This window comes from Panicum virgatum, chromosome 8K (genome assembly GCF_016808335.1).
Source record: "Panicum virgatum strain AP13 chromosome 8K, P.virgatum_v5, whole genome shotgun sequence".
Lineage (NCBI taxonomy): Eukaryota > Viridiplantae > Streptophyta > Magnoliopsida > Poales > Poaceae > Panicum > Panicum virgatum.
Genome location: NC_053143.1, coordinates 25,378,076 through 25,390,754, shown reverse-complemented (window position 1 = coordinate 25,390,754; position 12,679 = coordinate 25,378,076). Strand labels below are relative to the sequence as shown.

Sequence of the window (12,679 nt, the reverse complement as noted above, 5' to 3'; positions counted from 1 at the left end):
GACGAGCTGACGTACGCTCTTGGCACACCGGAACACACAGGACGTGTGCGAGGCATGGGCGTAGTTCCGTGGAAGCATGGTTTCAGTGGCGACATAGAGACGTATCGAAGCCGATAGAGAAGAAAGGCTGAAGTAGCAGAGAAGGTGCGTGCCCTAGAAGTACGGGTTTCTTCGATCGAAGGTGCACTTACAGCTAGCCAACAGCAGCCACCAGAAGCCAGATCAACGGCTCAGCTGGAGACTAGCCCCGTCGGCTCGCAGCGTCGTAGCAGCGTCGCTTCAACGGAACACCCAGCCGCAGATCGAGAGGAAACGGTTGCGGAACATTACCCCATGGATGACATCGCCATGAGGACCCCCCTGTGAGCTTCTATTTCCGCTAAGGAAAAAACTAAAAGTAGTCGCTCACGGGTTTGCTGAAGTCCCTGTTCAAGGCGGGACAATCCATGGCATGACGATTCCAGAAGGATATGCTAGAGTCATGTTTGCCCGTGTCATGAAAGGATGGGAAGACCTTAACCTCGAGATCCCTGGAGGCGATGGAGAAGAGGAACTAGGACAGACCCTCCACACTTGGATCTGTTGGAAAAAACAGTACATAAAAATTGCAGGAAGGGATCCTAGCCCATCTCCGAGGTCACCGCCAGCTGCTCAAGGGTCTCCGAGGCCCAGTGTGGATCCGCCGTCACTGCCCGCAGCCCAGGACCCCAGCGTTAGTCCATCGCCGTCACCGGCCGCTTCTGGGGAGCCTAGTGTTAGTCCGCCTCCGCCATCTCCTCGCCCCGCAAAGAAGAAGAAATCTGCTTGGGTGCCGCCACCGCCACCTCCAAGATATAAGAAGACCCAAGAACGAAAGAAGAAAGAGAAGCCCGCGCTAGAGAAGTCAGGTTACAAAATGACTCCAGAGGAATTGGATGCTTGGGTGCAAGAAGACGTGCGCAAGCAGTTAAAGCCAAAGAAGCCTCCGCCAAAGGAACCAGTGGATCCGGCAGGGAAGAAATTCTATCTATCCATGATGTGCCAACCAAAGCCTCCACTGATGTCGGACTATGACCGCTCGATTACAAAATCATGGGAGAAGAAGAGTAGTCGGAGGTACAACCAAGTCCCCCAGCTCGGCGAACAACCCAAACAAAGCATACCCCCTCTAGTAGTGCTTTCAAAGGAGGATGAAGCTACTGCTGAGTTTGTCAAGGAAATGAACCTCACAAAAGCTCAGCTCCTAGGTCAGGAAAAAATCCCGGTTCACCAAGGGGCAGGAAGAAAGCCATTTGTACTGGGGAACCTCTGATGTGGCCAGTGTTGATTGACACCCTACCAACAAGAATGCGTGAGTTACATCAGTGGTACTTGAAAGCATGTGCAGAGGGGTATATAATGCTAGCTGCTCGAATTAAACATACCCATTTCTATTGGGGAATGGATGACATTTGGATTGATTTTGACCATTTTTTGTTTCTATTCCATCAAGACGCCCTAGACAAGTCCCTCGTCAGTGTATGGTCTATGTAAGTGTTTTCTGTCAATTGTATACTCTAGCTCTACTAAGTCATTTAGATTTCTCATTCCCTCCTTTTATTTGTAATCGTGTAGGATGAACATGCAAGAATGCCGGAAGAGTGGGATTTACAATGTTGGCTTCATAGATCCGAATGTTATACATGAGGAGTGTGTATGCAAATATCCTTTCACTGGCCGAGAATAATTTAGTCATGTCCTTGGAAGGGCAGCATGATCGCACATTCATTCTGTTGCCGTACAACTTCAAGTGAGTCCTTTCACTTTTTGAGTCACTTCAACTAGCCAATAAGTGTATATATCTAACATTTCTTGTATCCATATGTATGTATCAACAGTTTCCACTGGATCCTACTTGTGATCGAAATCGATCGGTCCCGAGTTTTTTTGTGGGACTCCTTGAATAAGCCACCAGAATTATATCAAAATCTCGTAGACATCATGCAAAAGGCATGGTCTCGGTTCCTCAAGGTGCAATTAGGAGTCGCGTCAACACCGACTGAGCTTGAATTCAACTATAACAAGCCGTTACGAATATCGCACATCTACTTTCATTTATTCAAATAGCATGAATATTTCATAACATGTATATATGTATATAGTGTTTGAGACAGCAACAAGGAACCAACCTCTGCAGATACTACGTATGTCAGCACATGCACTTTTTTTGCAGAGAAACCAAGAGGGTGACACAAGAAAACTTCGAAGTACGTATAACATTAGTAACAATTTCTTGTATCTAATTCCATGCAGGTACTAAATTAAACTATTGGTGTTTATTTGTTGTTGACAGATTTGGAGACTAAAAGAGAACCTCATCGAACCGGAAAAGAATCAGGGCAATTCAAGAAGCACTCTGTGGATTCCTGTTGGATGTGGTGATAAATCCAAAAGGTGAATTTTATTCCCATCCAATGATAAGTGTGGCTTGAGCTGATAAACTCAACAAACGCCGCAAGAAGGATGCCGGTGCCGATGACGATGCAGATGATTAGAATTATTGAAGAATTTGTCGGAAAAAACTTATGAGAATTCATACTTGTAAATATTATTATCTTTTATCCATGTATGTATATAATTTCTAACATTTATTTTATCCATGTATGTATATGTATATAATTTTTTTATTTGCTTTGCTCCATATACAAATACGAATTCTAGATACGAGTACGAGTACAAGTACACAAACCGCTGCGAGTACGACTACTAATACTAAATAATTGAAATTGAAAGGAAAAGAGAACAAATATAAAGCATCAAAAAGAAAAAAAATCGTTTAGTACCGGTTGGTATTACCAACCGGTACTAAACTGCTCGGCCTAGCTGCTGGCGTGACCAGCAGTTTAGTACCGGTTGGTGTTACCAACCGGTACTAAACAGGCCAGTTTAGTACCGGTTGGTGTTGGTACTAAATGGGCCGTTTAGTACCGGGTCAGCTAACCGGTACTAAGTGCGCGTGCACTTAGTACCGGAGGAGCGGTACCGGTCGGGAAACCGGTACAAACCGGGGGTTCCCGACTTGTACTAATGAGAGATTTTCTAGCAGTGTTGCATACAATGCACAATACATTCAAATAATTTATATGACTCTTACAACAAGCATGTATAATATTGGCCTTCAATTTGTCGCTAATCTTCCTTGGGAAGGCTTCTAGACTTCTAGTTTTTCATCCTTGGCAAAGAAGTCATCAAATGTATATACCTCCGCTGGATCAATTTCTTCTATTTCATCATCACCGCTCAGAGGGAGCTTGTCACTAGAAACATCATCGCCAAATTTCAGGCTGGCTTGGCGAACTATGCTCTTAGGCTTGGTGTGTAGAATTTGCGTCAACAGATTTGTCGGAGGTCCTAGCGCATGGGTTCTTTAGTTGGTTTTGTAAACTTTCTTTATTGAATGGGAATATATCAGGTGCAAACCAACCTCTCCGAGCAAACCGTGCAAACTTCAATCTGGGCGACCGGATCAACATCCCAGGGGCATAGGGAATTGGGTAATTTTACAATTAACTGCCCACCCTTGGATTGAGTAATCACACTTTTGCAAATGCCCCTCCCATCCCCTGCGCCCCTCTCCTTGGATGTTGATCCAATGACCCAGATTGTAGTTTGCATGGTTTGCCTGTAGAAATTGGTTTGCACCTGATATGTTTCCTTATTTAGTACCCACTCCAGAAAAATAACTCCGGAGTAGCAACTCCACGTTTTTGCAGCTCCACTCTACAAACTCCAGAAACATAGATTTAATGAACATGTTTGGCTAATAGCATAACTCCAGCTCTAGTAATTAGATCTTTTATGATGAATAGTCTATTGTACCTTTGTGAGTGAGACCGCATGTCAGCCTCTCCACTTTCCCCTCCGTCTTCTTCCTCTGTTCATCCATGGCCAGTGCGCCGGCGCTGCCCGAGCTCTACCCGGCGGCGGCGGCCCAAGCTCTTCCCGGCGGTGGCCCGAGCCCACCGCCGTGCCCTACCCAACGCGCCCCTCCTCGCCGGGGCCGCATCCGCCGCATGCCACCTTGCCGCCACTCCACCACAGTCACGGAGCCCCAGTCGCCGGCGCCCCACCGAATGCGCCCCTCCTCGCCGGTGCCACACCCGCCGCACGCCACATCGCCACCGCCCCGCCGCACCCATGGCGCCCCAGTCGCCGGCATCCCACCCAACGCGCCCCTCCTCACCAGTGCCACACCCGCCACACGCCACATCGCTGCCGCCCCCACCTGCCGCGCCGCCCCACCCACGGCGCCCCAGTCGCTGTCGCACCACCCGTCGCGTGCCACCTCGCCGGCACTCCGCCCGCCATGCGCCACCTGTTGGCGCTCCTTAAGTATCCATTTTATCCCCTGTTTAACTTTGATAATGGCATGAATTTAATATCAAAATCACTAACCATCCTAACCATGGGCCAATTATTGGTCGTTTTCACGTTTGCACATATATTTTGGAGGTACTTCATTTTTTGCAGGTTTTTGACCAATTTTGGAGCATGAAATGGCGAGGCCCACAATCATGCGATGACACGAAGAAAGACGAAGGCCAAAGCCCGAACAAAGGATCGAAGGCCATGATGATTAGAGGCCCGTTCATGCACATCCACCCTCCAATGAAGCCCAAAAGACAAAGCCCACAAGATAAGATCAAGATACTTCGGGGCTAAGCAAAGCAAAGAGATATTTAAGGAAGGATTTTCCATCCTATCCTTCTCCTCGAAGAAATCTCGAAGATAACGACGTCTAAAGGGGTGCAATCGTGAAAGACATAAACTCTAGAAGATTCCAGGAGGCTTGGGGAGAAAGTTGAGCACGAGCCGGTGAAGGAAAGTGCCAGGCCGGCCGGCCTAGGTTCATTGGGCCGGCCGGCCCAGGCCTTTTTTAGGTCGGTTCGACCTCCCCTTTGACCGAGGGTTCCCTGAGGCTATTTGAAGACCCCTCCCCAAGGTTCACGCAGAGATCAATTCGGGAGACGACGCCAAGGAGCAGAGAAGATAGAGGGACACATCTCGGAGAGCCGAGGGTCGTGCTAGTTGTCTAGGGTTTGCCCTAGCCGACGTGGGAACCTTGCAAGGAAGACCACGTCGGAGTTCTGGAGCTAGGATCATCAAGATCAAGGTAGGGCCCCGGTTGTGATCTTGTGATGTACAATCATTCATGGTGAAGTTATTTGTGTTTCCGAATGTTTAGCGACCATGTTCTCCTCTTTCGATTTCGTTCTTTTCTTTGGGTTCGCTTCATCCTAGATCTATTATCGAGATAGATCGCTTAGCATGATCTTGTAGTCATGGTGGCTAGAGGTTCATGGCGGAACTACCAAAGGGGGTTCGACTTGCTTCAGGGTATCTTGTTGAAAGGGGTGGCGTCGTGACAGGCCGTTGCCACTTAGTAGGTGGGGTATCGAGGGATCGGATTGGAGATTTTGAGTTTAAATATGCTTTTCATTGAGATTCACATCTATCTTACTTCACTTTATCTAGCTGGAACTACAACATATGCATGATCTAGGTGATCTAGATTGGTTATCTCTAACTTTCTCTTGCTACCTTCGGTGTTTGTCGTGTTTTTAGTAGATTAGATTTGTTTTCACCATCTCACACAAAGGAATCTCTATGCTAGTAGATTATTTCTTGTCTCTTTAGTTCTGTGGATTGATAAACCTTGGGGGAATACTCTAAGGGAAAAGCTACACGAAACCGTGCGCTTGCGGTATATAAATCGGGGGCGCTAAGGAGCGTCAACACCACCTCGCCGGCACCCCACTCCAGTGCCGCGGCGCTGCTCGAGCCCAGGGAGAGAATGGGGTGGCCCAGGGAGAAAGAAGGGTGCGTTCCTTTTTTTTCCCAACTGGTAAGTTGTGTAAAGAGTGGCAATGGTGGGTAATTTCACACTAACTCCATGAGGATGTGTGTAATAGGTGTTTTTGGAGCACCCCTTGAGGAGCTCCAAAAAACATGAAGTTGGCCCCGAACTCCAGTTTTTTTTAGAGTTGGAGTTGCTGGAGCTAGACATGTTTGGTATGATATATTGGTGGAGTTGGTGGAGTTCTTGGAGTGGAGCTCTCCCCAACACCCCTAATGTCAAGGTTTTGTGTTTTGTGGAATTCTAAGGAAACCAAACAGTGCCAATTTGTGGAGAAAATTGCTATTTTAGGACTCAAAACAAGCGGTTTCGCTAAAATAGGATTCCTAACATTCGCTTCGCTAAAATAGGTCTCCAAACATTGGCATATTTGGAGGGCTTATATGACTGATTTTCCCTTAGCCCTTGCCTGGGGGCCCCACAAGCAGGGGGTGATGTCGCCGCACAGCGCTGTGGCCGCGGACGACCGGGGGGTGCTCCCACGGTGGTGGCGCGTCGGCGAGGTCTGTCAAACCCGGGGCCACGGGACTGCTCACAGGCATAGAATATTCTAGAGGAAGGGGTGGTACACAGACTACCCCTCATTGCCTTGTGTCTACTCGTGCAGCAGTAGAACTAGCTGAAGTACATGGAAACTACCCGACCTACTCGGAGTACAACTCTAAATGTACTTGGCTATAACTTTTCATGTAACCCGGTCCCCCCAAGATATATAAGGGCGGACAGGAACCCCTCGAAAACATCGAACAACACCTAAGAGAATACAAACCACCACACAGGACGTAGGGTATTACGCTCCGGCGGCCTGAACCTATCTAAATCCTTGTGTTCCTTGAACCATCGCGTTCTGATCTCGGCGAGTCCCTACTCATAACCACTCTCCTCGGGACACCCCTCGGAGAACCCGACGGTAAAACACCGACAGCTGGTGCCCACCGTGGGGCACATCGCCAAAGATCAACAGAAGAATTCGACGGCATCCTTCGACTTCAGCTTCCCGGCGATCGATGCCGGAACCACCTTTGTTTTCGGCTCGTGGGTCTGCATCGCCTACGGATCAGGAAGTTTCTCTAGCCACCTGATCAACCCCACGAGCGCGAGGACACCCCGTCTAGAACAACTCGGCGAAATCACTTCCGCCAAAATCCTTCTTCCTAGGATCGCAAAGGAAATCGAGAGCTTGTCCTTGTCGGACCCGACTCCAACTCATTTTCCTTTCGGACTGAGGAATTTAGCCATGTCGTACTCCACACTCTTCAACCGAAGGGACCGGACTAGGACTCGGACTCCTCCCCGGTTCGACTCCTTCCCGGACTCAGATGATGATTTCGACTTTGATTCGGACTCGCTCGGTTGTACGAACCTAACCATCCTAGCCATGCCGCAAAGCCGAGTTGTCTACTAGAAGGATTCAGAACTTACCGGCGCGCCTAATAACACCCGGGTTGTGGTCTGCCTACGAGATTTGCCCTATCAGTCAGGCAGACCCCTCTCTCCAGTCAGAGGAGAAGAGATTGGCGACACTGCTTTGGTCGATTACAGCACAACTCACTTGACCCCGGACAGACTGGTGTATATCTCACTTCACGGAGAAGAAAGTGCACTCGGTTCTCAGGCTGATCAATACGCCAATGAGAATCTGGACCAAATATCAGATGATGAGCTATCAGTCAATGCTCCGCAAGATGAATCCCAACAAGACAAGGAAAGTCGGCGACAACGCAACCGCCGCTGCGCCACTCGCAGAAAAAACATGACCACTCGAGCTCAACGCACTCCAGCTCCGCATGGACCGTGAAACCTGCGACGAGACCTAGATGATGCAGCTGACAACATTTTCTGCAGTCCGCTAATCAACTTAGCCGAAGCGGCCATATTGATGTAGTCCTTGCCAGATTCTCCCCAAACCTGTGAAATTCAATGCTTGACCAGGGACACCCTGCGTCAGATTGGAAGACAGAACCCGGCTCCATCCGCTTTCCACAACAGTCGGACTCCTGCTAGACAGAAGGACCACCAGGAAGCAAATCAAAGTAGTCACCCACGTGGCTAGCTCTGACCCAGGTTTCAAGACGAGAGCCATCATGCCGGTCCTTCGAGAAATCACGATCGTATCCCCGATGACGCACGGGATTTCCTCAATGCCAAGCGTCATGGACGTCCTGCGGATGAAACCGATCAATTCCCAGCTTTCAGCCAGAATATAAACTATGCTGAGTACCCGACCGGTTTCAATCCAGTGAACATACAGAACCTAAAGAAGTACGACGATAAGCAGGATCCCTGTCAGTGGTTACGGATCTACTCGACTACTATCGAAGGAGCGGGAGGGACGAATTCCACCAAAGTTATATACTTCCCGACGGCTTTATTATCTGCCCCGCTCACATGGCTCGAGAGCTTAAGACACGACTCGATCCACTCGTGGGAAGATTTGAAAAAGATCTTCATTGACAACTTCCAAGGTTCCAGTCATCGCCCGGGTACTCGCCATGACCTACGTCTATGCAAACAAGAGCATGGAGAAGCCTTGAGATCATACATAAAGAGGTTCTTCGACACGCGAGCTACTATCGCCAACATAGCAGATGACGATGTGATCGACTGCTTCCACAACGGCCTCGCTACGCAACAGCTTTACCGAGACTTCGGGAGGAACTGACCCCCCCTCAGTCATCGCACTGCGAGACATGATGCTTGGGTGGGCCGATCAGGCAGAACAAGAACGCGATCGTTTTCCCCGCCGCGAATATAACAACTAGAAACGCAATGGAGATCCGCGATCAGATAAAGGCCAGCGCAACTTCGATAAGAAGCTCAAGCCAGAAGACACGGTAGCAACAATGGATCGGGGTCAATGAGGCAACAAGGGAAATCAGTAGGATGATTTCCAAAAACTACTCGCAAGACCTTGTCCTCTGCATCCCAAAGGAAGGCACACAATCCTCGAATGCATAAACCTTCTCAAGTCTCTACAAGAACATCAGTTGGAAGAAGACAAAAAGAAGAAGGACAAGCAGGATGACGGAGATGGCGACAAACACGGAACCATGGGATTCCAGCAACCCGCCAACATGGTCAACATGATCTATGGAGTAGATTCTTCGTTCAACAGAAGAAACCAGAAACTGGTTCGGCGGGAAATACTAAAGATGGAACCAGCCGTTCAGAAACCACTGAGGCACAGTGTGTCGGTGTTTTATCGTCGGGTTCTCCGAGGGGTATCCCGAGGAGAGTGGTTATGAGTAGGAACTCGCCGAGATCAGAACGCGATGGTGCAAGGAACACAAGGATATAGACAGGTTCGGGCCGCTGGAGCGTAATATCCTACGTTCTGTGTGGTGGTTTGTATTCCCTCTGGTATTGTTCGATGTTTTGGAGGGGTCCCTGCTTGCCCTTATATAGTCTGGGGAACAGGGTTACATGGAAAGTCCTAGCCGAGTATGTTTAGAGTCCTACTCCGAGTGGGTCGGGTAGTTTCCTGGTACTTAGGCTAGTTCTACTGCTGTACGAGTAGCTACAGTAGAGGTAGGGCGTGCCCATGCTGTATTCTCTACTCTAGAATATTCTATGCCATGAGCAGTCCTGTCGTCCCGGGTCTGACAAGCCCCCGAGCTCTTCGTAGTCGAGTCCTGCAGGCGTCGAGTGCTTCTGAAGACGATCATCGAGTGCTTTCGAGTGCTTTTGGAACCCGTTGCTCATGCTTGGAGCTCTTCGAGTGCCTCGAGTAGTCTTTTGAGTACTTCCCTGGCTACATCGAGGCTATGAGGTGCTCTAGCCCCGAATTTCTCTTTCTGATATGGTGTGCGATGTACTCGCGCTCCATATGGAGTAGCCCCCGAGCCTTAGGTTGAATCGGAGGATCAGGTTGAGGGTCATTTCTGTCTTCAGGTCTGTTTTTGGAAATGACACATGTCTCGCAGCCCCCGAGCCTTGACTTGAAATCCCTCAAACTAAGGCATTCTTTTTGACCTTTGGTTTTCCTGGTAATTCCAGAAATGCCATTGTCCTGTTTATTTAATCAGCAGAGATCTGATCTGTGTTTTCATCTTCTCTTGTCTCCTGCCCTTTCCATAGCCTTTTTGTGTTAGGTTTCATCTTCTATCTTCCTTTGATTTTTCAGCCCTCGAGCATATGCGTGAGAAGACGCTTGTGACCTTCCGGATGGCGCCGAAGGAGTCCAAGCGCCAAATGTCCGAGAAGGAGGCAACTATGGCTGATGGGTGGAAGAAGAGTAAGTTGTCTGAAGCTGCGATCTCGTCTCTTGTTAGCCGCCGTCTTTTGCAATCCTGAACTTTGATCCAGTGGCAGCCGGCCGAAGGTCATGGGAGGCCATTTGAAAAAACTTCTGAAATTGTTCTTTTCAAAGCCTTTGTTGAGCGTGGCCTTGCCATTCCGGCCTGCAACTTTTTGCGGGGTCTCCTTTTCTTTTGGGGTATTCAGCTTCATCACTTAACCCCTGACTCGATCCTCCATATAGCTATTTTTGTTCAACTATGTGAGGCGTTTCTTGGGATTTATCCCCATTTTGATCTTTTCAAAAGTCTCTTTTCCTTGAAACCATGCCCCAATCTTAAGAGTATTGCCAGGGTGGGGGGTGCTGATCTCCAGTTCTGTTCTGGCATGGAGGAGAAGTATATCCCGTATTCTCCACGCCATCAGATTGGGGATTGGAAAGCGGAGTGGTTTTATATCAATAATCATGCTCCTGCTCTTCCAAAGAGGACTCCTGGATCATCGAAGCCGCGTCACGAGTGGTGTGTGCCTGCTGGTAATGATAATCCGGTGGGGGAGCTCCTGAAGCGAATTGCTAGGCTGCGAAGGGAGGGGGTGACTGGGCTACAGTTGTCTCGTCCTGGCTTAGGAGACAAATCCAGCCCTTGCAGAGCCGTATCCATTCTGGGTTTGAGTATACAGGATTGTATGATCCCTCTCGATTTTTGTCGGAGAAGACTGGTCGGGATGAGGCTATGGTCCTCCTTCATAACCTCTTTGAGGGTGTCAGCACCATTCCTATCCTTCCGGAATTGTTCCATGTGAATAATCCTCCGAATCAGGTAGGGTTCTGTGTCATCGAGTACTTCTCTAGGTTACTCTTCTGCTTTTGTAGCTGATCTTGAGTCTTTTTGTAGGATGACTTGTTGATCTATCAGAGTGATCGTCCGTTGCCAGAGATTCATCGGCCAAGCCATATGACGCCTAGTGCTCACTTGCAGCCTCATGATTATCGGCCGGATTTGGATCCAACTAGTTTGGAGACTCTGTTGAGTTCAGACTCCGATGATCGTGCTACCCTTGCAAACCTGATGAAGGGTAAAACGGGAGGAGTCGGACCTTTGGCTCGTGAGGGGAGTCCGGGACCCAAAGTCGGCACTAGTTGTCCCAAGAAGCCGAGGACAACTGTGCGGAAGAGAAGGGCTGGCGACGATGTCAGGTAACCAGTCGGGTGGTTTCTGCCTCATTCTAAGTTTTAATGTCTGACACCTTTGCCTTTGATTGTAGCCTTGGTCCTGCGCCTAAGCAGAGGCAGGTGGTTGAGGAGAGGACTCCTGCTGCTGCTGCCGCTTCTTCTGATGTGGCGGAGTCTTCGAGGAGGGCTGGTGGGGCGGGAACGCAGCATTCGGAGGAGATCCCTATTGGTGAGCCCATCGTACCTCGTTATAATGGTTCGAAGGTTCTTCCAGTTGCTCAGCTTTTTAACACGAGTATGACAGCAGGAGCTTCGCCAGATGTTGACGAGGAGTCGAGTGATATCCTTCTGGAGGAAATTAGGGCATCTCCTCCTCCTTTTGAGTATTATCATGGCGAGCAGCTTGAGGATGATCCGCAGTTGACGGCTGAGAACATGAAGAAGTTACAGGCCGTTGTGCGGGAATTCACCAAGTTTTCTGTGGTGAGTACTATCATCGAGTACTTTTTCCTTTTGTGGATTTATCAGTATGTTGACTGCGTTGTTGCAGCAAATGGCCAATCGGTCATATTTGAAGTCTCAGAAGCTGAAAGCGACTGAGGTGGATCGCCAGAAGATCGCTCTGTTGGAGGCGGAGAATGCTGCTTTGAAGAAGGACAAAGCCGCGCTCGAGCAGAGGGTCAGGATGCTGAAGGAGGTGATCCAGAAGAACCGAGGTGACCCTTTGTCCTGAGTTTGGATGCTTTCCTTTTTTACCGTACAGATGCTTATGCCTTTTTGTTGTTGCTGCAAACGGTGTTGAGGAACACCAGAAGGAGTAGCAAGAACTTCGGGTGGCGGCTCAGACTGTTGTCGAGTCCGTAGGTTCCGCTGGAGAGCCTGATGAAAGTTTGGCTGATCGACTGCAGAAGGTTCCTCAGAAGTTTGCCGAGTACTTGGCTGAAGCTTCTAGGAATTGTATAGCGCAGGCTCTCAGTCGTGTCAAATCGTACTGGCCTTGGGCCAAGATAGGTGTCCTTGGCGATGGCATGTGTTCGACTTGTGACCATGACCAATTTGTCAAGTTTGTAGAGGAAGCGGAACCTATGGCCGACCAGATTGTAAAGTTGATAGACCAGTAGGATGTACTGTATCTTCTCTTTGTCTTGTGGATATGACTTTTTGGTCAATAAGAATTTTTCTTGATTGTCCATCTAGTGAGGGTGTGGAGATCGTGTCTCTTCTTTGACTTCCATCTTGTGGATGACTAGCCCTTTTTGAGATGTTCTCTTTTCAGGTCGATTACCTTAGTAGTCGATTAATTGACGTCTCGTGGGCGTCTTTGTAGATGAGAGAGTTTGTCCTCCAGAGGTGGAGTACCGTAGCAGTCGACGAGGTGTTGTATCATGGATGAT

At 48.9% G+C, this 12,679-nt stretch overlaps 1 protein-coding gene across 1 annotated transcript; it reads left to right on the top strand.

Moving 5' to 3' along the window:
• The first annotated feature begins 3,902 nt into the window (after nucleotides 1–3,902).
• On the top strand, nucleotides 3,903–12,018 carry LOC120645579 (wiskott-Aldrich syndrome protein homolog 1-like). Its single transcript, XM_039922362.1, has 4 exons — nucleotides 3,903–4,335; nucleotides 9,999–10,116; nucleotides 11,378–11,768; nucleotides 11,836–12,018. The coding sequence occupies exons 1-4, from the start codon at nucleotides 3,903–3,905 to the stop codon at nucleotides 12,016–12,018; spliced, it is 1,125 nt and encodes a 374-aa protein (XP_039778296.1).
• Nucleotides 12,019–12,679: the final 661 nt, after the last annotated feature.

Bases quoted from the DNA above. Each gene is read 5' to 3' on its own strand.
- LOC120645579 (XM_039922362.1), top strand. From the start codon at position 3,903: ATGGCCAGTGCGCCGGCGCTGCCCGAGCTCTACCCGGCGGCGGCGGCC. The intron at 4,336-9,998 runs GTTGGCGCTCCT...TTGATTTTTCAG, and splicing joins CCGCCCGCCATGCGCCACCT to CCCTCGAGCATATGCGTGAG. The intron at 11,769-11,835 runs GTGAGTACTATC...GCGTTGTTGCAG, and splicing joins AATTCACCAAGTTTTCTGTG to CAAATGGCCAATCGGTCATA.